At 41.7% G+C, this 22,419-nt stretch overlaps 1 protein-coding gene across 2 annotated transcripts in view; it reads right to left on the reverse strand.

Moving 5' to 3' along the window:
- anks1b (ankyrin repeat and sterile alpha motif domain containing 1B) overlaps nt 1-22,419 on the reverse strand; it is a 291,174-nt gene that overhangs the window by 177,262 nt on the left and 91,493 nt on the right. For both annotated transcript variants that reach the window (XM_037695743.1, XM_037695742.1), the window contains exons 4-5: nt 3,748-3,900; nt 960-1,103 (exon numbers count right to left, since the gene is read on the reverse strand). In XM_037695743.1, the coding sequence (XP_037551671.1) occupies nt 960-1,103; nt 3,748-3,900 (297 nt within the window). The remainder of the gene's footprint in view (nt 1-959; nt 1,104-3,747; nt 3,901-22,419) is intronic.

Consider the following 22,419-nt stretch of genomic DNA (forward strand, 5'->3'; position numbering starts at 1 on the left):
TTCTGAAAATAAATGACCACGTTCATTTTGATGGGTCAAAGGAAATTAACGTCTCACGTTACATTTTTAATTATTCAATGCACGATATTATTCAGTCCAGATAAATGAATGAATCCGTTTAATTTATGAATATATCACAGTATATGTTCATCTACACAGGACATGGTAAATTCAAAAAAGATCAAGACAAAAACAAGACAGTATAAAGTAAAGTATAATAGCTAAACTCCAGTTGTTTTTGTATTGGACTTTTTTGAATTTGTCATTATAGCCAAGTTTACCTATTACATGATACAATCGCATGCCATACAACTACTACTACTCTGCTGCCATCAAGTGGCTGAAAGTGGTATTGCCTTTTTTTTTTCCTAGTCAGAATGAATAAAAACGGTCATATCTCTGCCAAAAATTGGTTTATAAATATGGCAGAAAAAAATCCATAAATATGTTGCTTCGGCCCATAAGTCGCAGGGCATGGAAATTATGCAAAAAACTGTGAGTTATAGGGCGGAAAGTATGGTATTCATTTTGAGATTTTTTTTTTTCCCCCAACTTTTTTGCTGTTAAACCTGCTAAGTCTGCATTAACCTCTTAAGCCTGCTGGCCAAAATGATATTCTTAAACTGCAATTGTGGGCCGCACAAAATCACTCCAAGGGCCGTAAATGGCCCTCGGGCCGCACTTTTGACACTGCTCATATAGACTATACAGGCATTACCCTGAGCCTGGTTCTGCTGGAGGCTTCTTCCTGTAATTTTTTTTCTTCCCACTGTCACCTGTGTTTGCTCAGGATGGGAGATTGACGTAGTGGACATTAGCTGCAATTCAATTTAGTTTTCATCATGGTACATCCAACTCAAAAAGGTGAACGAGGCAGCTAAGCTAAAGCAGACACGTGTAACCTTGTATCTACACTTAAATGCTGACAAAGTCCAAAACCTGGAGGTAATCTAACTCACCACACAATTGACTTCCATGCCGGCCTCCAGCAGGGTCTGGATGGTGCTGTGGTGTCCGTTGCGTGCAGCCAGGTGAAGCGGAGTGTGGAGGCGAGTTTGGCTAGTCATGAGATTTGGGTGGGCACTCACCAGCATGCATACCACCTGGACACAAAAACAGCCAGCGAAGGAAACACAGCCATCACTCCTCAGGTTCTGAACTTTTTTTTTTCCTCTAATCGTATGCAACAGATCTGTCTGCTTATTTGTGAGTCATTATATTAAAAGTTCAGTCAGTCAACTTCATCAGGAGATTGTTTCACTTTTGTTTGTTTATGTTGCCTTAAATAATGTTTTTCGCTCTTTACTTGTTCTATACATCTTAATGCAGCGGTAGCTTCCACCACAGGGATTTCCATTCATTAGAATGCAGAAAGAGAATTACAGCACTGCCTTTATAAATTATTCATTCACACTCAACCTGAATGGTTCGACTGCAATTACAGCTACCTTAGCAGAGAAAATACCGCTTGAACATCAGGAGACATTTGTAGCAGATGTACATCTGTGTGGACACGCTTTGTCTTGTGTCCCATTTCTTTAAAACAGCCAAACATTTTGTATTTGCCCATTGGTCATATTTTTTTCACCATGTATCAACTTGCAATGACAATAATGGGCAGAACCAGTTTTTAGTAACTGCCAACTCCAAGTGAATTCACTATTTTTTTTACCCCAGAAAAACATGTAAATGCATGCACACATTCAAAGTTTTACTCCCAGATCCAAGAAAACTTTTTGCTGCTTGTTTTATTAACTCCAACTTAAAGATGTTTTGAGTTTGGTCAGCTTTATTTAATTTGATAATATCCATCAATTCCTGCAACGTGATTCAAATAGAGTTGAGGCAGTTGAGCTTTTAGATTGTTTTGTAATACTGAGATTTATTTTCATTTCTTATGGAATAAGATAAAAACAAATATGCATTTAAATTATCTTTTCTTACAAATCTGAGACCTGTGCTGGTCAGAGTGGGGATTTTTCTTCTTCTAATATCAAGGTATTTTCAAATTTTCCATCTAATTTTCAAAATAATCTGTAGTTTGTTGAAACGAGGTGTTTTATCATCCGGCTAGTGAAAAGCTAGTTTTGTTTCTGAGAGTGCCCAGTTGAAAACTTATTTTTTATTTGTCTGAACGGATGTCATCAGAAATCCCATCCTTATATTTAAAACAGGGATTTCCACTGACAACAGACACTTTTCTAAGGGATTTCCCAGCTTTATGGCAGCGGGCAGAGAAACAATCAATGTCAAAATAAATGAAAAGCATTACTTCTGAAGGCACAACTGTTAGAAAACTTTGTTTTAAAGATAGATTAGAAACAGGCTTTGCGTAGTTAAAATTATCTTTACATGGTGTCTTCATAGTTTTTATCTCAGTTAAAGGAAAAATCTGTATGTTCACCTTCTTTTTTTGCATTGCAGCCTGAGCTCATTCAGACTCATGTTGCAGCCCAGATCATATTTGTTGATTAACTTTATCTATTCTACCTGTACCTGCTCCTCAAAAGACCTTTAGCCAATGCTTAAAAATGGTCCGCATGTTAATTTTGGAATGACTTACAGCTTTGACATAATAAAAACAGGATTAAAAGGGAAATGGCTTGAAGTTACTACGGTACTTTCCATCATATAAGTTGCATCAGTCCAAATATGTCTAATAAAGTGGAAAAAACATAAATAAGTAGTTTTGCCATATTTGTCTCATCTATTATGAGTCACCACTGACAAGCCGGAAATGCAGGCTGGTGCTGTGCCAAAAATCGATTGGCTGCCAAATGACGGCCGCGGGAGAGGGCACGGGACACTTTAACAAGAATTTAACAATATTAACACATAAAAACAATTATTTGTTTGCTCAAAATTATAGCAAAGTTGTGTCTCAGTTTAACTTGTCCTTAATAAATGCACTTTAACGGTTAAATCAGCTGCATTTCTCCTGGGCGGCGCGGCAAAATGAAGCTAATTTGACGTTTGCTTCAGGAGTTCTGGAACGAAATGAAGATGGCTGCTACGGCAAGCCAAGTGTCAAAATCGTGTATTAGTCGCTTCAGTGTATAAGGCACAGGACTTGCAAATTTATGCAAAAGGGTATGGCTTATATGGCGAAAAATACGGTACATAAAATGTATTAATAAACAGCATTTCACCAAATTTTTAACTTAATCTGAACTGATGTTGTGTTTTTAAGTTTTTAGGGACAAAATCTGAAACATGCCTGCAAATGAAATAATTTCCTACATATTTTGTTTATTGTTTTTTAAATGATAGTACAATTAGATCAAACATTTAACAGCAAAATTTAAAAAATGACTATCTTTTATGGGCTTTGTGGGTTTATAAAGCAAATGTCATCTATTGGAGCTGCACTTATTTTTTTTCTGCATATAAAATGTTAGCCTTCTGTCACAGCTGTACCAAAAATCAGATATATACATCATTATCTTATTTATTAAAGTAAGTCTTTTGTCATCTTGGAGTGTCACCACTTATTGATATGAATTTACCCTCAAAATGTAACAAAATGGTACCCAAGACATTTTTAAACATCTTATGGTTTTAAACAGTGAAATGCAAGAAGAACAAGCAGTCTGGAATAAATTTAAATCTTTTAATAGCAAGAATTTCTAATTAGAGGCACGCGATTTAATAATTTAGGATAGAACAGATATTTGTTGGCAGAAACACGTTTGTTTTCTGCTCCTTTCTATTTTTTAATAGAGCAGATTGTATTTCATTCTGACTAACCTGAAGGCGTCCATAAAGTGCTGCCAGGTCGAGGGGGGTCTCTTGCCGGTTGTTTCTCATAGTGGGGTCTGTGAGCTCCTGAAGAAGCACTGAAACCACCTCAGAGTGTCCGTACTGCGCTGCACAATGGAGTGGTGTTTCCCTCTCATGGTTCTGTGGACCAGCAGAAAAACACTGAATTTAGAAAGAGGGATGTAAAAACAGGAGGACGAGGGCACATGATACAGACATGATGAGAAAAATAATGTGTAGGCAGGGAGCGATAAAGGGCTGTGAGCCATTGATTAAAAAAAGAAAACTGATGTAGAGGTGAATCATAAAAGGTCAAAAGTACAGGAGGCAGACAATTGGAGGATTAATCGAGTGGGAAGCAAAGGGTCAAAAAATGATGGTGCTGATGGTTCGAGAAGGATTTCAAACAGGAAGACGTGATAACTCCACTCAACACAGGATAAATCTTTAGAAAGAGGACAAAATAAGGTTAAAGGATTAAAATTTAGGTGAACAGAGACACAGAGGAAAAAGATGGAGAACTACACTTACATCTTTAATACACAATAAAGCATTTCTGGAGCAGTTTCAGACTCAGCTGGAATATATTTGGTTGTTTTATTTAGGAGTTCCCCGAGAAAATTTTAGCTTTATCTTTTATTCAAAATCTGTCAGCCAAAGAGCAAGAACATTTTCTTCATACCTGCTGGGGCATTTGGTCCAACATGCCTATTGATTTTGTACGTCAATCATTCAACAAGTCAATTATACTTAGAGGCAACTTGTATTCATGGCTACTTATAAGATGTTTATAAAATGTTTTATTTATTTCAACAAAACCATCTCATTTGTCACTTATTTTTGTTACACTTGTTACACTTTTCAGTAAAATATTTGATACACTGAACACATTTAACCTACAAAGAAAACAATTTGCAAATACCATTCTGTTTTAATTAGGTGTCATATTGATCAAAGACAGGCAGCTTTCCAGAGTAAAACATTCCTCTGTCTTTACATTAAACTGTGTTCTCCAACACGTGCTGACTCTTGCAGACAGAACTCTAACTCAGAGGTCATGAGCAGTTTGAGAAAATGTGAACATGTCCTCGTTCTACTATCATTGTTGGTGGTTCCAGAGGTACCGAGGAACTGGATAAATACAGCCCCAAAAGGACTGGGAAAACTGGACCACAGAACACACAAAGTAAGGAGGTACAATGTATACCGTATTTTCCGCCGTACACGTTGCTCCGCCCTATAAGTTGCATCAGTCCATATTTGTTTAATAAAGTGAAAAAAATCCATAAATATGTTGCGTTGTCGTATACGTCGCATCTGTCGCATCCGTTATGCGTCACCGCTGACAACCTGGAAATGTGGGCCGGTGTTGTGCCAAAAAATGATTGGCTGCCAAATGGCGGCCGCGGGAGCATGCACGAGAGGACTTTAACAAGATTAACACTTAAAAACAATTATTTGCTTGCTCAAAATTATAGTAAATGTGTTTGTCAGTCTATCGTTTGCTTAATAAATGCACTTTAATGGTCAAATCAGGTGCATTTCAAAAATAGTTTTGTTGCCTTGGTGGTCCAGGAGCGCACAGAGGGAGGAAATCAGGAAGGAGGAACGCGGCCCATTTCTTCAAAATTTCACAAGCACCTAAACAATTGTTTGCTCAAAATTATAGTAAGGATGTGTCTCAGTCTATCGTTTACTTAATAAATGCACTTTAATGGTCAAATTAGCTGCATTTCACCGGGGCGGTGCATCTGGATTGATGGTTGGTCCAAGCAGCGAGCAGAACCAAGGTGGGGAGAGTATGGCAAGCCGATTGAGTCATTAATAGCTGGTGGAGATTGTCAGTCATCCAGGACATGGTAAATTCAAAAAAGTTCAAGAAAAAAATAAGTATAAAGTATAATAAATAAAGTCCAGTTGTTTTTGTCTTGAACTATTTTGAATTTGTCATTATAGCCACGTTTATCTATTACATGATACAATGGCATGCCATACTGCAACTACTACTCTGCTGCCATCAAGTGGCTGAAAGTGGTACTGCTAAAAAAAAATCTGTCAAAATGAATGAAAATGGTCATATCTCAGCCAAAAAATTGTTTTATAAATATGGGAAAAAATCCATAAATATGTTGCTTTGGCGTATAAGTCGCAGGGGCATGTAATGCAAAAAAGTGCAACTTATAATGCGGAAAATACGGTAATACTCGTATGGTGAAAAAGAAAAACAAAAGTCAGACTAAAAATTTCAGTCAAGTCATATGGACCGTTTCTTTTTCTTTGCTGAAACGTTTCACCTTCCATCCAGAAGGCTTCATCAGTCAAAGAAACATACAACACAAAACTGATTCTTCCCCCAAACAGCTTACTCCAAAGTGGAACAAACCAAAAGACAGAGTAATGTATCCAGTAATTTAAGGATGCATTTACTACTAAAATGCTAAGAACAATAAATCCTCCAAGGCATTTTGGGTTATAGGGAAGACCCAAAAATGTTCAGTCAGGTCATCCGGACGGTTTCTTTATTTGCCGAGACGTTTCGTCCTTCATCCAAAGGACTTCCTCAATCTGAGAAGCCACCAAACAAATCTGATTCCCACAAACAGCATACTCCATAGTGGAAGAAAACAGTTTTCTGGTGATGATGGCCTCCGGGGCCCGCCCTCTCCCTCGTCAACTCTTCTGAGACAGTCATGCCAAAGTGGTTCAAAACACCAAAGTTCATGCTCAATAATCCAGGTATAAACTGTCCTTTGGATGAAGGACAAAACATCTCAGCAAAAAAAGAAACTGTCCAGATGACCTGAGTGAACATAGTTGGATTTTATACCTGGATTATTGAGCATGAACTTTGGTGTTACAAGAATAGTTCATTAAATCCCAATACTGTGGTGCTTGAAAGTTGGTACTTTATAATTTTCTATATTTCTTCATAAATATGACCTAAAACATCTTCAGATTTTCACACAAGTCCTAAAAGTAGATAAAGAGAACCCAGTTAAACAAATAAGATAATATATTATACTTGGTCATTTATTTATTGAGAAAAATTATCCAATATTACATATTTGTCAAAATACAAAGTCATAAAAATATATATATTGAAAATAATCCCATGATAATTCACCAGTCATGCATGAAACATCAATCTAGTCTGATTATCTAAACTAGAGCTCGCCTTTCAGAGCATGGAAAACTCTCAACACCTCTCTGCCTTTCTTTGCGTTCCTGCAGTTCCTTCTCCTGAGGAACCTCTGACGTCCATGATAAAATTTAAAAACACCATGACCGAACTCCATGGCTCAGATTTCATGCTTTATCTTGGTCCCCAGTCCTGCAGCCTCCTTTGATTCTCTCTCCCAGTCCTCTTCCCACTTTCATGTATCCCTGAGCGGTGAAGGATGAATAGAATGGGGTGTGTGAATAATATTAAAAAGAAGCTCATATATAAAGATGCATACAGGTGATAACAGCAAAATCATCAATATGTGGTTTAGAGATTTCCCTGCCCCTCAGTATATAAGACTGCACCTGCTCCACCTTGCAAACACTAAAAACAATATCCACATTTTCAAAGAAACAAATTAATTTACCACAGCTTACTGTTTAATTATTGCTTGTATGCAATATTTTCTCTGTTCTGTTGTAAATATTTTAAAACTGCATGCCATTTAAAGCTAGATCTTGTCTAATCAATTGTTTATACTGATTTTTTGTGTTTATTTTACTGTGCAGAGAAGCACTAAACCACCACAAATGCAGAACATTGATCTTTTAATTGAAGCTGCGTCTTGGGAACAGGACATTCCCACATTATATAGTTGTGGCAAAAAGGTTGGAGTGGCACAAGTTTTGTTTTTCACAGTTTGAAGCCTTGTTTTTTTTTTAGAACCTTTTGTCAGATATTTGGTATAATGAAGTACAATTATAAGCATTTCATGTGTATTTTTTATTTTAATTGACAAATACATGCAGTTTAAGCAAAGATTTTATATTTACAGTGTTGACCCTTCTTCTTTAAGACTTCTGCAATTTGCCTCGACGTGCTGGATTATCAGCTTTTGGGGAAAATCTTGAGTGAAGGTAATCCATTCTTGCCAAATCAGTGCTTGGAGTTGATCAGAGCTTCTAGGTTTATGTTTGTCCATCCATGGAAAAACATTGTTCATCCACAAACTGCTCCTGGATCGTTGGGAATAGTTTCTCTTGGAGGATGTTTTGATACCAATCCTTATTCATGGCAGTGTTTTGAGGCCAAACTGTGAGTGAACCCACTCCCCTAGAAGAAAATTAACCCCACACATGGTTTCAGGATGCTTCATTATTGGCATAACACATGACTCATGGTAGTGCTCACCATTTTTTCTCCAGACAATTATTTTTCCAGATGTTTCCAACATTCTAAAGGAAGCTTCATCAGAGAAAAGAACTTCACCCCAGTCCTCTGCAGTTCAATCCGTATACTTTCTGCAGAACGTCAGTCAATGTTCTTCATGTTTTTCTTGGAGACTTCTTTGCTGCCCTTCTTGACATCAAGCCATCATCCAAAAGTCTTCATCTCCCTGTGAGTTCAGATGCTCTCACACCAGCCATCTACCATTCCTGAGCAAGCTCTGCACTGTTGGTGACCCGATCTTGTAGCTGCATCCTTTTTAGGAGACATCCCGACGCTGATTTTCTTGGGTGGCCTGAAGTCTTCCTCACTGCAACTGAACCACTCTCCTCGAGGTTTTTGATGATTCAATAAACGCTATCTTACAAGCAGCAATGTTCTTTTGATTCATCTGATCACTCCTCACAATCTAGAGTTAAAACAAATTGCCACCCTAAAAACTGAGGCAGCGAACTGTGAAAACCAAAATCTGTACCATTCTCAAAACTTTTGTCCACGACTGTAGATTAAATAGAACCTCACAGTTGGGGATCAGTTGAGATTGAATGGTTTACTACAATGCAGGATAATAAGTTAAGGGGGAAAACAAGTCATGAACGATGAGAAGTGCAAAACCGTTTTCTCTGATCCACTGGTGTAAGTATCATAGTAAATGCAAGGCCATGTTAGAAGTAACATGGTAAACCCAACTTTGGTTTATTAATGAAGAAAAGCATTCAAGTTTCTAACAGTCTTTAAGATTTTGGCTACTAAAAGGTCATCACAAGATAATGACATGATTTTGTTTTTGTTTTTTACAAGAAAACAATGTACAGTAGAATAATTAGGGGGGGCGTGCCAAAGACACCATCTTAGCACCAATATAACTGGTTTGTTCCACTTTGGAGTAAGCTGTTTGGGGGAAGAATCAGTTTTGTGTTGTGTGTTTCCTTGACTGATGAAGCCTTCCGGATGGAAGATGAAACGTTTCAGAAAAAAAAAAAAAAAAAGAAACTGTCCAGATGACCAGACTGAAAATTGTTCATGCTTGGTATTTGTGCTTTGACGTGCACCGTCAGCTGTGAGACCTTCTATAGACAGGCGTGCGCCTTTCAAATCAGTTGTAGAAACATCTCAAGGATGATCAGTGGAAACAGTCTGCATCCGAGCTAAAATGTGGAGCTTCATGGCAAAGGCTGTGAATTCTTGGTTTTCTTTGTTTGATGAATTTGCAAAAATCTCAAAACATATGTTTCATATCATCATTATATGGTATAGTGTATATAATTCTGAGGACAGCAATTAATTTAATACAATTTGGAATAAAGCTGTGACAACAAAATGTGTAAAAACCGAAGAACTGTGAATACTTTCCAGATGCACTGTACATTCATCAGACAGGGGCTGGAACGAAGTCAGAGCAGGTGGTGCACAGAGACGTTTGAACATACACCGAGACACTGCTGTGAGCTCCATCTACATGATGTTAGCTCATAATCCAGAGAGCTCATCGTATGGCTGAAGATGGAAGACAACAACATAATATAATCTGTTTACTGGATTGAAAAATAAGATAAGAATGAAGAAACAGGGTGAGAGGGGTGACTATAACAACTCATTTCCCCTCACTACTTGTTTAATTTAAAATAAATGTGAGCAGGCACAGTGACAGTAGTGTTCACACAAAATGTGCATTATCATTATTATACTAGACAGGATGAATCTTAACACATTTCTTCTGTAAACACAAAAATACACTGATTTTTAAGATGACATTGTGACAGTAGATTTAAGATGAAATGTTGACAGGTGAATCAAAAGAACAGAAAAGGTGGATCTATTTAACTAACTAAGCATTGGCTAACTTTCCTGACAATCATAGTGGATCTAAGTGACAACCACACAGAAACAGTGGGAAATGTTATATTTGACAAGATTAGTTTCAACAGCTCATTTGCATTTACTTGTTGATTGCAACCAGCTGTGAAATCGGTGCAAAGGTTTTGTGGGTTTCACTCTTTTCTCCATAATTCCTGATTCCATTTTTATTTATTTATTAATTGTAGATGAGTTTGTTTGGTTCCCATTCAGTTTGGAATATGTTTGTTTTGTGTATACACGAATTTTGCCATTCAAGTTTTGCCGTTGACTCTAAACACTAAGATGACTTTTCGTTCATCAGTGTTAAATCAAAATTTTTAACAATTCACCGACTATAACAAAATAGATAATGTAATAAATGTGTTTGTTTGTTTTCACATAAAAACACTAATTATAAAACTTGACCACCATTTAATAAACGGTTTTAAAATGCGTAGGGATGCACGATATTATCGGCATGGCATCGGCTGATATTAGCGTTAAAGTTAAATATTGGACGTCGGCCATTCCATCAAAATAACTCACCGATATAAAAGATGAAGTTCTATGTCATATAGGCTTCGCCCTTTAAGGCTGTCGCTGATGGGTTTATCCCGTTATGCAGAGCATAAGCACTGAAAAAAATTAGTCCACGCCCACCTGCTGTGTGGGCCCCACCCGGTCCGTATAAATTACGTTAAGAGCGGGAAATCGGCTCCCATTTTTTCTTCAGCGAGCTAATATAGCACTGTCAGAAGAACAAAGAAGATAAATTGTGTAAATGACCAACCTTTGCGAAAGATGCTTGGCCCGGCAGTCGACCTCCGGTCGTCCGGTGAGTTCTCCTCCCCGAGGAGAAGATGACAGCAGTCTTATTCCAAGGTAAGCGTCGTGGAACATTTCCCAGTGACAGGTCACTACACGCTGGACAACGCCATCTTGTGTTTTTCCTCTTATCGCCGACCCTCGGGGCGAACCGGATGGTTCCTCCGGGGCAAGGCGTGCTCAGCTGCAGCCCCGCTGCTCTTTCCCTCCTGGGGAGCGTAGTGTAGGTGGAGGGGGGCTGAGTGAATGCTCACCCCATCCCACCTCGTTTCGCATCGGCGATCACACCGCTCCCGGCCGACGGCGCCCTCAGGGGTTGCCCGGCGGAACCCAGGAGGAGGCTGACATGAAGGGACCCCTTTTTTTCTACGTCCCTCGCCTTTTCCCGCCAGTTCGGATGATCGGCGGAAAGGTTATTTTTCACTGGGCTCCACTCTGGCTCACCGTCTTGATCCTTACGGCCTCGCTTTCCAACAGGACGTTCCACGGGCGAGGCCGCAGACGGTTCTTTCCTGGTAGATTAGAGGAGTCGGTCCCCAGTCCGCTCCCATCACCAGAGTTGAGGGATTCACCGAGCGGGGCTATTCCTCGGTAACCCCCCCTGGAGCCAAGCCTCGTGGAAGCTTCCGGAGCGAAGCTGCCCAGGTCGGAGCAGCGTCCCGTCCCTCCGGAGGAACCAGACGGCGACCACGCTCTCCAATCGAGCCCACCGACGTGTTTTCAGGCAGCCGCAGTTAGCAACAACGTGCGCTGCTAGCATATAGCATGTCCAAGGGACTGAAGGCCGCAGACCTGCCTTGGAGACGAAGAACTCCCTCTGTAAGGCAGCTGACGCTATTCCTCGGTACCCCCCCCTGGAGCCAAGCCTCGCGGAAGCTTCCGGAGCGAAGCTGCCCAGGTCGGAGCAGCGTCCCGTCCCTCCGGAGGAACACAGACGGCGACCACGCTCTCCAATCGAGCCCACCGACGTGTTTTTTCAGGCAGCCGCAGCTAGCAACAACGTGCGCTGCTAGCATATAGCATGTCCAAGGGATTGAAGGCCGCAGACCTGCCTTGGAGACGAAGATCTCCCTCTGTAAAGCAGCTGACGCCAGCTCAACATGTGTGCCTCTCCCACGGTTTGCCTTGTCGGGGACTGCAGCGCGGAGGACGATGACCCAACGATCCACCTGGCTTCGTTACTCCCCTCGCTGCCGGAGAATCTGCACAAGACCTGATGAAGCCCATCGCGGACGCGCTGTTCAGAGCAGCTTCAAACCATGCTGGCGAAGTGAAACAGTCGGAGGAGGTGCCAAAAGCTGTTCGCCACCTCATCAAGCCGCGCGGCCCACCCCATCCCCGCTGGAGGGACCGTCGCGAGCAAGTTTTCGACTTTTCCACGGCCGCGGCTCTCGCTGAGTTCCACCACCAGCCCCGCCCGTCAGAATCCAGCCCTCTTCACTCCGGCAGCCTGCAGCTCAGCGTTTCCCCAGAGTTCGCCTGCAAGACAGCACTCTAGGCAAACAATCGCAGAGCTCATGAGAGAGAAAGCTCTCAAATGACGGTCTCCGGAGGGTGTGTGTAAAAGTGACACGAAAGTTGAAATAAATCATCATTAATGATCCAAGTGTCTGTTTTTTAGCCAGTCTGTAAGCCCGGATCAGCTCACAGCGGCCGCACACATAAGAGCGCACTCGTGGGATGAAACAGCCCCACACACGAGCCGGTGTCCTTAAATAAAGGTTTTTAACTCACCGTCGCTCTAAGACATGACGAGTCGATCACAGAACAGCCTCCACACATGAGCCGGTGTCCTTAATTAAAGGTTTTTAACTCACCGTCGCTCTAGACATGACTAGTCGATCACAGGACAGCCTCCACACATGAGCCGGCGTCCTTAATTAAAGGTTTTTAAACTCACCGTCGCTCTAGACATGACGAGTCGATCACAGAACAGCCTCCACATGAGCCGGTGTCCTTAAATAAAGGTTTTTTAAACTCACCGTCGCTCTAGACATGACGGGTCGATCACGGCACAACGGTAAGCGAAAATAACTCATTACCAACTAGAACTGCATGATCCTCACTCAAGCGGTGTCAACTCGCACTCGTGGGATGGAACAGCCTCCACATGAGCCGGTGTCCTTAAATAGGGTTTTTAATTCACCGCCGCTCTTGACATGACGAGTCGAACACTAAGATGACAGCCTCCATTCAACGGTGCTGCGTTGATGCTGGCGCACACAGCTGCCGGCGCTAACCAGCTCACATCGGTATAAATGTGGTCCGCAGGCTGGTCCGGGTGGGGGTCCTTCTCTCTCAGCTTTCGGCAGCTCACCGCAGCTTAAACGTGAAGCAGCCGAAGAACCCGGTAATGAGTCCCACCTCCCTCCAGCGCGCGCCCCTCCAGCGAGAGCGGCGCGCGTCCCTCCAGAGAACAACGTGTGCTCCCGCGGGGCTAAGCAGCCTTCACTCCAACAGCACGGTGTAAATGAAGTCACGCCCTCCGCCTTTCAACGTTCGCACAGCGACGTCAAACGCGCAGCTCACCGCGTCATCAGCTGTCACACGCTTCGCCTTCAGCTCAAGTCTCGCCCGGGGTCACACAGAAAACATTCCCGCGACGCATGACGGCGGTTGAGGGACGGACTGCTGACAGCCGTACAAAACATGACGCATCATTAACGCACGTTCATCCACGAACGTTACGTAGAGTGGCTAAAACATGCTCGCCGTTTTTCAGATGGATGGACAGGGTTTATGCAAATGGTACAAGTTACAGTTTGCAACCCGAACCCCTCCATTCAGAGGAGTTATATAAACGGTCCCGTCATCATCAGACTGATTCTCTTCCCTAAATGCAGAAATCCAAGTGTTTTCTGATAAAAGTAATCTACAGAGTTCCCCAAGGGAGAGAAAACACGAGGGTTTTACTCACGGATCGGAGGGGTGAGACCGTTCTTGGATCTGTTGTTTAACATCCAGAGAACGCATACCGATCATCCTAAAACACAGAGACGAGAGTTTTTTGTTTTACCTGGATGATCTGCGGATCCTGTCACTTCAGACAGGAGGCGCTGATGCAGGATCAGGTGTTGACATCACACCTGTTAATCTGGGCTTCGCCATAAAGTGGAAGGAAGCTCGATTTTCCCGGCCCAGACATTTGTTTTCTGGAGTGGAATTAAATTCAACCACCATGAAAACTCGTTTATCACATTAGACGCCTCTAGAGGTGTTTTTGCACGTCTGCATGTGGATCCAGTAAAACAAACGACGGATGATCATTGTCTTTTCCTCTGTGGAAGCAGACCTCCGACTCTGGGGAAACACCTTGTTTTTCTATCAGAGGGAGTCCCCCTCAGCAGACCCACGTCATGGGTCAGTCTTCACGGACACGTTGCTGTCAGGCTGGGGGGGGGACATACCTATCTCAAGCAGTAGGGGCGCTGTGGCCCCACTACACATCAGCCCACATCAATGTTTTGGAGTGTCGCACAGTACTGAATGTGATTCAACACCTTGCTCCTGTGCTACAGAATCAACACGTGTTGATTCACACAGACATCATGATGACTGCTGCGTACATAACCATCAGGGTGTGCGTTCAGCCCAGATGTTACACATTGTGCGAAAGCTACTGAGTTGGGTTCATCAAAACCTGCTTTTATTAGAGCGGTTTACATATCCGGTGTTCTGAACAGAGGGGCTGATGTGACGTCCAAGGGCGGCCCACGTTACGTGGACCGGATCCTCCATCCGGATCTGATGTTTTCAGACGCAGCAGAAGTTGGCAAAGCAGCTGTGGACCTGTTTGCGATGCGAGAAGAACGCTCAATGTCAACTACGGTTTTCCCTGAGCCCGCGAGACGATCCATCGCTGGGGGGGGACGCATTTGCTCACAGTCGGTGGCCCAAAACGCTTTTTACGCGTTTCTTTTCCCCCACCTCCTCTGTTTTTTACGGTCCATGAACCGAGTTCAAGAGGAGGGATTGACAGCTCTCCTGGTGGCTCCCGGCGTGTGAACGCACTATGGTTCCCAGGCCTGCAACGTCTGTTGTTGGGTCGCCGTGGAACTGTCATGGAGGAAGGATGCTCTCCTTCAGGCAGGAGGAGCGACCAAGAGTTACCCAGAAATAGGTCAACACCGGTGGGTCTGACCGCTGAGCGGTTCCACTTAGAGGATGGGTCTCCCTCAGGAGATAGTGTGCACAATTCAAGATTCACGTGCTGCATCTACCACAGTTCTGTACACATCAAGGGGACGGCTTTTCAGCGCTGGTGTACAGAGAAGGTTTAGAGACCACTTCATGCCTTTTAGGCGGCGTGTTGTTTTTCTACAACAGCTGATGGATAGGGAGTTGGCTTTCAGTACGCTTTAACGTACGATTGCAGCCATCTCTTCCTGCCACAAAGGGTTTGGAGACAGAACAGCTTTTATCACCCGCTGATGAAGCGGTTTCTAAAAGGTGTACAGAGATGTAGGCCTGTTTCACGCCCACTTGTTCCACAGTGGGTTTAACGCTGGTCCTGCGAGCCCTGATCAAAGCTTCAATTGAGCCTCTGGATCAGGTTTCATTTAAATTCTTGTCTCTTTTAACAGCCCTGTTGCTGGTTTTAACACCCGCTAAGAGGGTAAGTATTTATCTGCCCTCTCTGTTGCTTCGTCATGCCTTAGAATTAGGCTGACGGGCAGCTCAGCTGATTTAAGACCAACCCAGCTTTTATGCCTAAAACATCACGAGCTCTTTTAAATCAAGAGTGATATCGTTGGAGGGGTTTTTTCCCCCCCACAGATCAGAAGGGGAAGCATCTGTTCATCTTCTCTGCCCGGTGCAGGCGTTGACGTGTTACGTAACGCGCACAGCTGCAATGCGTTCAAATTCAACAATTGTTTGTGCATTATAGAGATGCTTCTGCAGGTCGCCGTTATCCATCCAGCGCTTGTCACACTGGCTGTGTGAGGCCTTTTCTGAAGCCTACAGAGCATCAGATTTAGGGCCTCCTGTCAACCTCTAAGCACATTCGACCAGGGGTATCGCATCTTCGACTGCTCTGCATAATGGTATGTCAATGCAGGACATTTGCACTGCGGCTGCATGGTCAACACCCTGCTCATTTATTCGCTTTTACCTACGTGATGTAACGGCTCGTTCCATGACACATTCTGTCCTTAGTGCTCTAACAGAATGAATATTGTTGTTCTCATGGAACTCTGTTTAAGCTCACTTCTGTCTGCATGCATTACAGTGTGAGATGTTGTTATCAGTCACAGTCGTGTCTGTGTTTCTGGTTCTATTGTCACTAATCAGTTCATGATTATTGTTACCAATCAGTTCATTTGATTATTTATCAATTCATGGACATTAATCTGTTTATACTGTTCAGCCATGAACCAGTTGGTTCATGCCCCCCTCCCCCCCTCTTTTCAACTTCCTCTTCCCGTTGAAAGTTTTTCCGGGGTATTCATGCTTGTCAGAACGCATAGTTACACAACATGCGTCTGTGCATGGCACATAATTACGCGATGCGTAGTTTATGCACACGGGGAGCTGGGTGACAAGACGTTTTTTGGGCAAGCTTCCGCTTCTTACTGTGTTCGAATGGACTCAGTGAGGCGAGGACCACATCCGCTTCGCCCTTAACCCATCAGCGACAGCCTTAAAGGGCGAAGCCTATATGACATAGAACGTTGGTTACGTACTGTAACCCCAGATTCTATGAATATAGGCGTAGCCCTTTAAGCGTCGGGCCTCACTGGCTCCTAAATGGCTGAAGAAAAAAGCTATTTTGGGAGCCGATTTCCCGCTCTTAACGTAATTTATACGGACCGGGTGGGGCCCACACAGCAGGTGGGCGTGGACTAATTTTTTTCAGTGCTTATGCTCTGCATAACGGGATAAACCCATCAGCGACAGCCTTAAAGGGCTACGCCTATATTCATAGAATCTGGGGTTACAGTACGTAACCAACGTTTTTGTATGACAACCCAGTGACAAAGATGCCTGCAGCGGCAGCACAACATGATGTCACGTGTGCCTACCAGATCTGATCATGGCAGAGAGGAAAATTCAAAATGTCGGCGGTGTGGAAGGCTTTTTTTTTTTCCGTTGAGGATATTGGATTCTGAAGATTTTTGGATTACGTTGAGCCTCGCTACATCCTCCCCAGTCAGAGATATTTTTCCATTGTAGCCTTACCCGAGTTACAAGTCATAATTTCCGTCGTCATTGAGAAGCTAATAGCCGATAGCACTTGGGTGAGTTTTACCACAGACATTTGGACGTCATGCGTTAGCCCGTTAGCATGATTAGTCTTACGGCACAATGGATAGACAAAAACTTTGAACTTAAAAAGGCTGTCCTTCATGCACAAGAGTGCAGAGGATCCCACACTGCAGCTTGGAACCTGGAACAAGCCTCCACAAGTGAGACAGCATCGCAGGTGACTAATGCCAGTAAATAATATTGAACACTTTTCATTTAATATAAGTTCAAGTGCTATGCATATCATATGGCTGTTACTGAATATATGTCACCAGCTCTTACAGCTGTTACACAAATAAGCCTAAATAAGAGGGCTAAGTTCTGACAAAAGAAAGTATATAAAATATCGGTATTGGTTATCGGCCAAATAAGTTTTAACATATCGGCATATCGGATATTGTCCAACAATCCAATATTGTGCAGCTCTAAAAATGTGCATATAAAAATGTAAAGGATTTAAATAAATAAAATGCTTTAGAACATGTGTTAGGAAACTGAAGTACCCTTGAGCAAGTAAAACCCCAGTGGTTTCATTGCTGGTCTACACGCGAACACCTCTGCAGAGTTATAAACCAGAGTGTTGTTTGGTTTTGATGGTGCAACCACAAAGTAAATGCCACAACTCTTTTTGTTTTATTTAGTGTTTCTATATGACACCTCAACTAACAGCCTCATACACAAGCTGTTCAATCTTGCAATAATCACCCAAGGTTGTAATTTGTTTTGAATCGTGGAGGGATGAAACCGTTCTTATTTGCTCAACTTCAATCAAATAATAAAAAAATATTAAAAAACACTGAGAACATATGACTTACCATCTTTTAACAGATTACTCATAATAAAACATCCAACTGCTCGGTGCGACTGTGTGTTTTGGCATCAGTCAGCGAGGCAGCGGCCTTTCCCAGAGCGGTTCCTCCGTATGTTCTCAGAACGGCAGGGTTCACATGTTGATCGTCAGGAGACATATGGTTTCATTTTGTTGTGTGGTAGCAACATGTGTGTGTGATGAGGCATAACATTACTAAGTATGTAAGGTGGCTACACAGACCCAAACACAGGGGGAAAAAAAAAAAACGTGGTGGGACCTCCTGACCCATTACCTTTGACTCGTTTCACAGTCTCCAAGTTCCCAGAAATGCCTTTCTTATGCAACTGATCTCCTTTGGGGAATCAAATAAGTGAACAAGGAAGGAGAAAAGGTAATAATATAACCTTACACCCATCTCATGTAGGGAAAGATAACATTTCTGTAATGTATAGTAATAAATACTTTGTTTAGAGGGGAACGCACGCTGACCCTGTGTCTGACTAACCCAGAGGAGTCCAGAGAATGTCTGCTGGTTCCCACGCACCACATCTGCACAACATCAGAGGACAAGTCTGCAGGACACATCTGTCCCTACACTGCCACAGTCCAGCACACAGTATATAATGTAAAGCTTTTCTCCAGGCAATTATTTCAGTGAGTGGATGAATTATTTTAGGAGCTGCAAGCTTCTTGCTGTGCCGCAAAGCTCAGACGTTAAAATTGTGCAAAAATGACTCCATCCAAATGACAGTAAAACAAAAGAGTGCCAAGATCCCACCATCAACAAATGTAAAAGTTGCGATTCACAACTTAAACAAGAAAAGTAAGATAATTCTGTCAACCCACATTCCAACTCTCTACCAAGTTTAATCAAACTCATCATTGTGTGAACGCTGAGTCAGCATTCACAGTAGTTTGTTCAGTTTTTCTCGTTTTTTGAAAACTCTTATTGCATATATGCAATTATAACAGATCATATGGCAACACGTTCAACAAATTTAAAAATATAGTGCTGTTATGATTTTTTTAACATACTTTTCAAAATATTTAACATTAAATAACATTTCCCATAAAAATACAGATATTCAATTCCTTCAAAATATTCATTTAACATTTGTCTCAGCTATCTTCTCACACTATTTCCAGCTTTTAGCTATCCTTAGCCTTTTGCTACTTTTAGGTTTATGCTAGCTTTTCACTACTTTTAGCTTTTTGCTACCATTTTATTTTAGCTACTGTTTAGCTACTACTAGCTTTTAGCTACCATTTAGATATGTTTTACATTTTAGCAACAATTTAGCTCTTTTGAGCATTTATATATCATTCAGCTTTAGGTTCTAGTCTGCACTTTTAGCTTCTGTTATCTTTGTTTTACTTTACCAGCTCAATTTCAGCAGTCACCCAGCCTTCACACATTTCTCTAGTTGACGTTATTGTTGTCTTGCTAACAAACAGGCTGCAACAATCACATCCCTTCACCAGGTGAAAAGAAAAATATTCTTAGCACTATTAAGAAATATTTACTGCAGTGGAATTAATTTCATATGTGCTTTGCAGTCAGTAACAAAAAGAAAATGGCAGTTATCCAGAGTTTAATAGGTCATCAGTCAACCATAAAAACTGCTCGTTTATGATTATTGTTTTTAACAGTATAAGATGACTATAAAAAAGGATGACTTTGAAATGTGCAGGTAGAGGGAAATTAAATGCAATTGACAGATTAAAATGCTAGATTTTGAGGACACTGTCTTATAAGAAGCAGCAAATAAGTTGGTTTGGAGGTGCTGCTTGTTCTCATTCTACCATACTGTAATAATGTAATTAAAGACAAAAGCAAAGCAGAAGTGCAAGTTAAGCGTCAGGTATTGACTAGCATTATATAAATATGGTTAAATAAATTAGCAGGATCAGTGTTGGGAGCAATAACTTTCCAAAAACAACTTCTAACACTACACATTTGTGTGGAAAACTGATGGCGGGACAAAGTCTAAATGAAATAATTATTCAAGATTATACACTTTAAGATAATTAATACTGTTTACTTAAAACACAGGACTTTCCAGTAAAAAAATAAAATAAAATCTATTTAAAAAAGGGAACATATCTCAAAGTACAGGCTTAAATAAGCAAGAGGAGCAGCAGAAAGTGAGACCACAACACGTAACTCGTCAATCCTAAAAACAAGCGTTGGCCTCACAGCCCAGGAGCAAGCTTGAAGTAAACAAGCAATCTTTCACCATCAATCACTGTCCAACTGGCTCTCTTGCACACAAATACCAGTGCACAAAATAAAATCATCTTATTTAGTTTGATAGCTTCTACCTGTCCTACACTCCTGCTCTTTGAACAAACAAAAACTACTGGAAACAAGAAATAAGCAGTGAGCTAGAACTGGTTAACCACCAACTAATAACGTTCATTAGACGTTAAAAATGATCTGTTGTCTGCAGAGATGACTTCAACACACACCTCTGCTGCCTTTGTTTCTAAAAACCTCCAACATTTCCTTTAACCATCAACATTTTTCAACTTATTTCCCCCCGACTTCTGTGTCCTTCACAGTCATCACTTTGTTTTTTCACATCGTGTCGAAAAGTAAGGACAAATGTTTTTATTGTCTCCTTTGTCAGAAGTAGAGAGCAGATTAATGCACTGTCAAGGTTTGCTCCTGTTACATCTCAATGACGAGCCTGAGCGCGACACTGAATACATCACCCTGAGGAACGCACGTGTGTCCAGCATAGGACTGCAGACATGACAGGAAAATATAGAACCTGAATATAATAGAAACACACATTTCATCAATCTTATTCGCTGGTTTATAGCCGCAACCTGAAAACAAACAGACTATTGCAAAAAAAAAAAGGAGGACGAGTATATCAATATGCTGTGAAGAAAGAGACATGAGTTCCAGTTTATCACTGCGGCAAACTCAGAATGTGGAAAAACTAGACACTAAAAGAAAATTGATACATTTTTAAGAATGTTAAAGATATACACTAATATGTTTTTTGGTGTTTTTTTTTATATATAAACAAAGCTCAAAGTGAAACGCATGATAATGATTCATCATAAATAATCAAAATTATGAGAGTTATCGAGAATGTGCGGCCAACCCAGATAACATTTCCTCTAGGGGTGCACTGATTGCATCACCGATCTCTAAAAAGTCGAGTTGCATTTGGGGCCCAAAAATCCGACCTGGCCCCAGCCCATAGCCATCATTTCCGAACCCCACCAGACCCGACAAATTAACGGTAATTACAGGTCCGAACCCGAAAACCCACCCCCCAAACATTTTTAATTAAGCTTTGACTGCTTATATGTTTTATTAATGGTCGGCGGGCGCACACAGCTGAATAAAAGGGGCAGAAGATCGGAGCTGAGGGGGTGTTTGTCCTTTCATGGCCGTCGAAGCACATTAAATCCCTGCTTCTGTCTGCAATCTGCATTATTCAGACACAGACCCTGCTCTGACATTTCTGCTTTGGGATGTCACCTGTTTGAGTCGCCGGACGTGCGCGTCCACTGAGTGCAGCAGCTGAACGTCAATTTGGGTGATGGATCACTTCCTGGCAGTACCGGTAGTCCTATCTGAAGCGTAACTGAATTTATTTTTATTTTTTTTATTTTTTTCAAGGCCGGTCAGCATGCGGTCAAATGGCAGCGTGCAGCTGTTGATTGTATGGCTGGCCATGTTGCCATACCATTAGATTTTATGGCAAGCCATGTTTCTATACAATTGGTTTGTATGGCAAGCCATGTTGCCATATAATTGGATCATCAGCTGACGTAATCAAAAGACCGACAATGACTCGGCCCGCCCATCCAACACATTCTTTTGGCCCGGCACAGCCCAAATTCAGGTCAAGCCAGGCTGGGCTTCGGGCCCGGGTTAGAAATGACAGTCTACTAAAAAGTCTGACCTGCCGATTCAGATTTTGGATGATACCGATTTTGTTTTATAAGCAACACTGTCCGGTGTTACAATGTCATAATGCGCCTTCAATTTTCCAATCTTTATTTTATTGAAAAACATACCCTTGAACAATGTCCTAGAAACAATACAAACTTGTTTTAACTGACCATGAATGAAGTTTAGACAATTGTTGTTAAAACTACAAAAAAATCTGTTAAATCGGTTTCTCATGCAAGTATCGACCATTCTCCGATCTCCCAAAAATAAGGATATCTGGGCCTATATGTGCCGATTTATTGTTGCACCCCTAATACCCTCTCTATAAATGTCCAGTGAGTCAAGGTTATAGAGTCGACACGAGGAAGATGCATTAATAGTTTAAGCAACGTTGTTGCTGAACCCTGTTTTTGGATAAGAGACTGTGAAAAACATAAAACCTTTAGTGTCTCTTGATTTAATTGATTTAAAAAAGTTAAGAAGTTCATCCTGTTGAAGTTTGTTTTGCGCAAAACAGCCACTTTCAAGCGTTTTCTTGATTTTAAAGATTTACATCCCATGCTCACAAGTCAACGGCTCACTGAAAATCTCAAGCTGCTTAAAGAATGCGTTTCTATAAACCGTCAAGAAGAA

Source organism: Nematolebias whitei, chromosome 22, assembly GCF_014905685.2.
Source record: "Nematolebias whitei isolate Nwh7 chromosome 22, NemWhi1, whole genome shotgun sequence".
In the NCBI taxonomy this organism is placed as follows: Eukaryota; Metazoa; Chordata; class Actinopteri; order Cyprinodontiformes; family Rivulidae; genus Nematolebias; species Nematolebias whitei.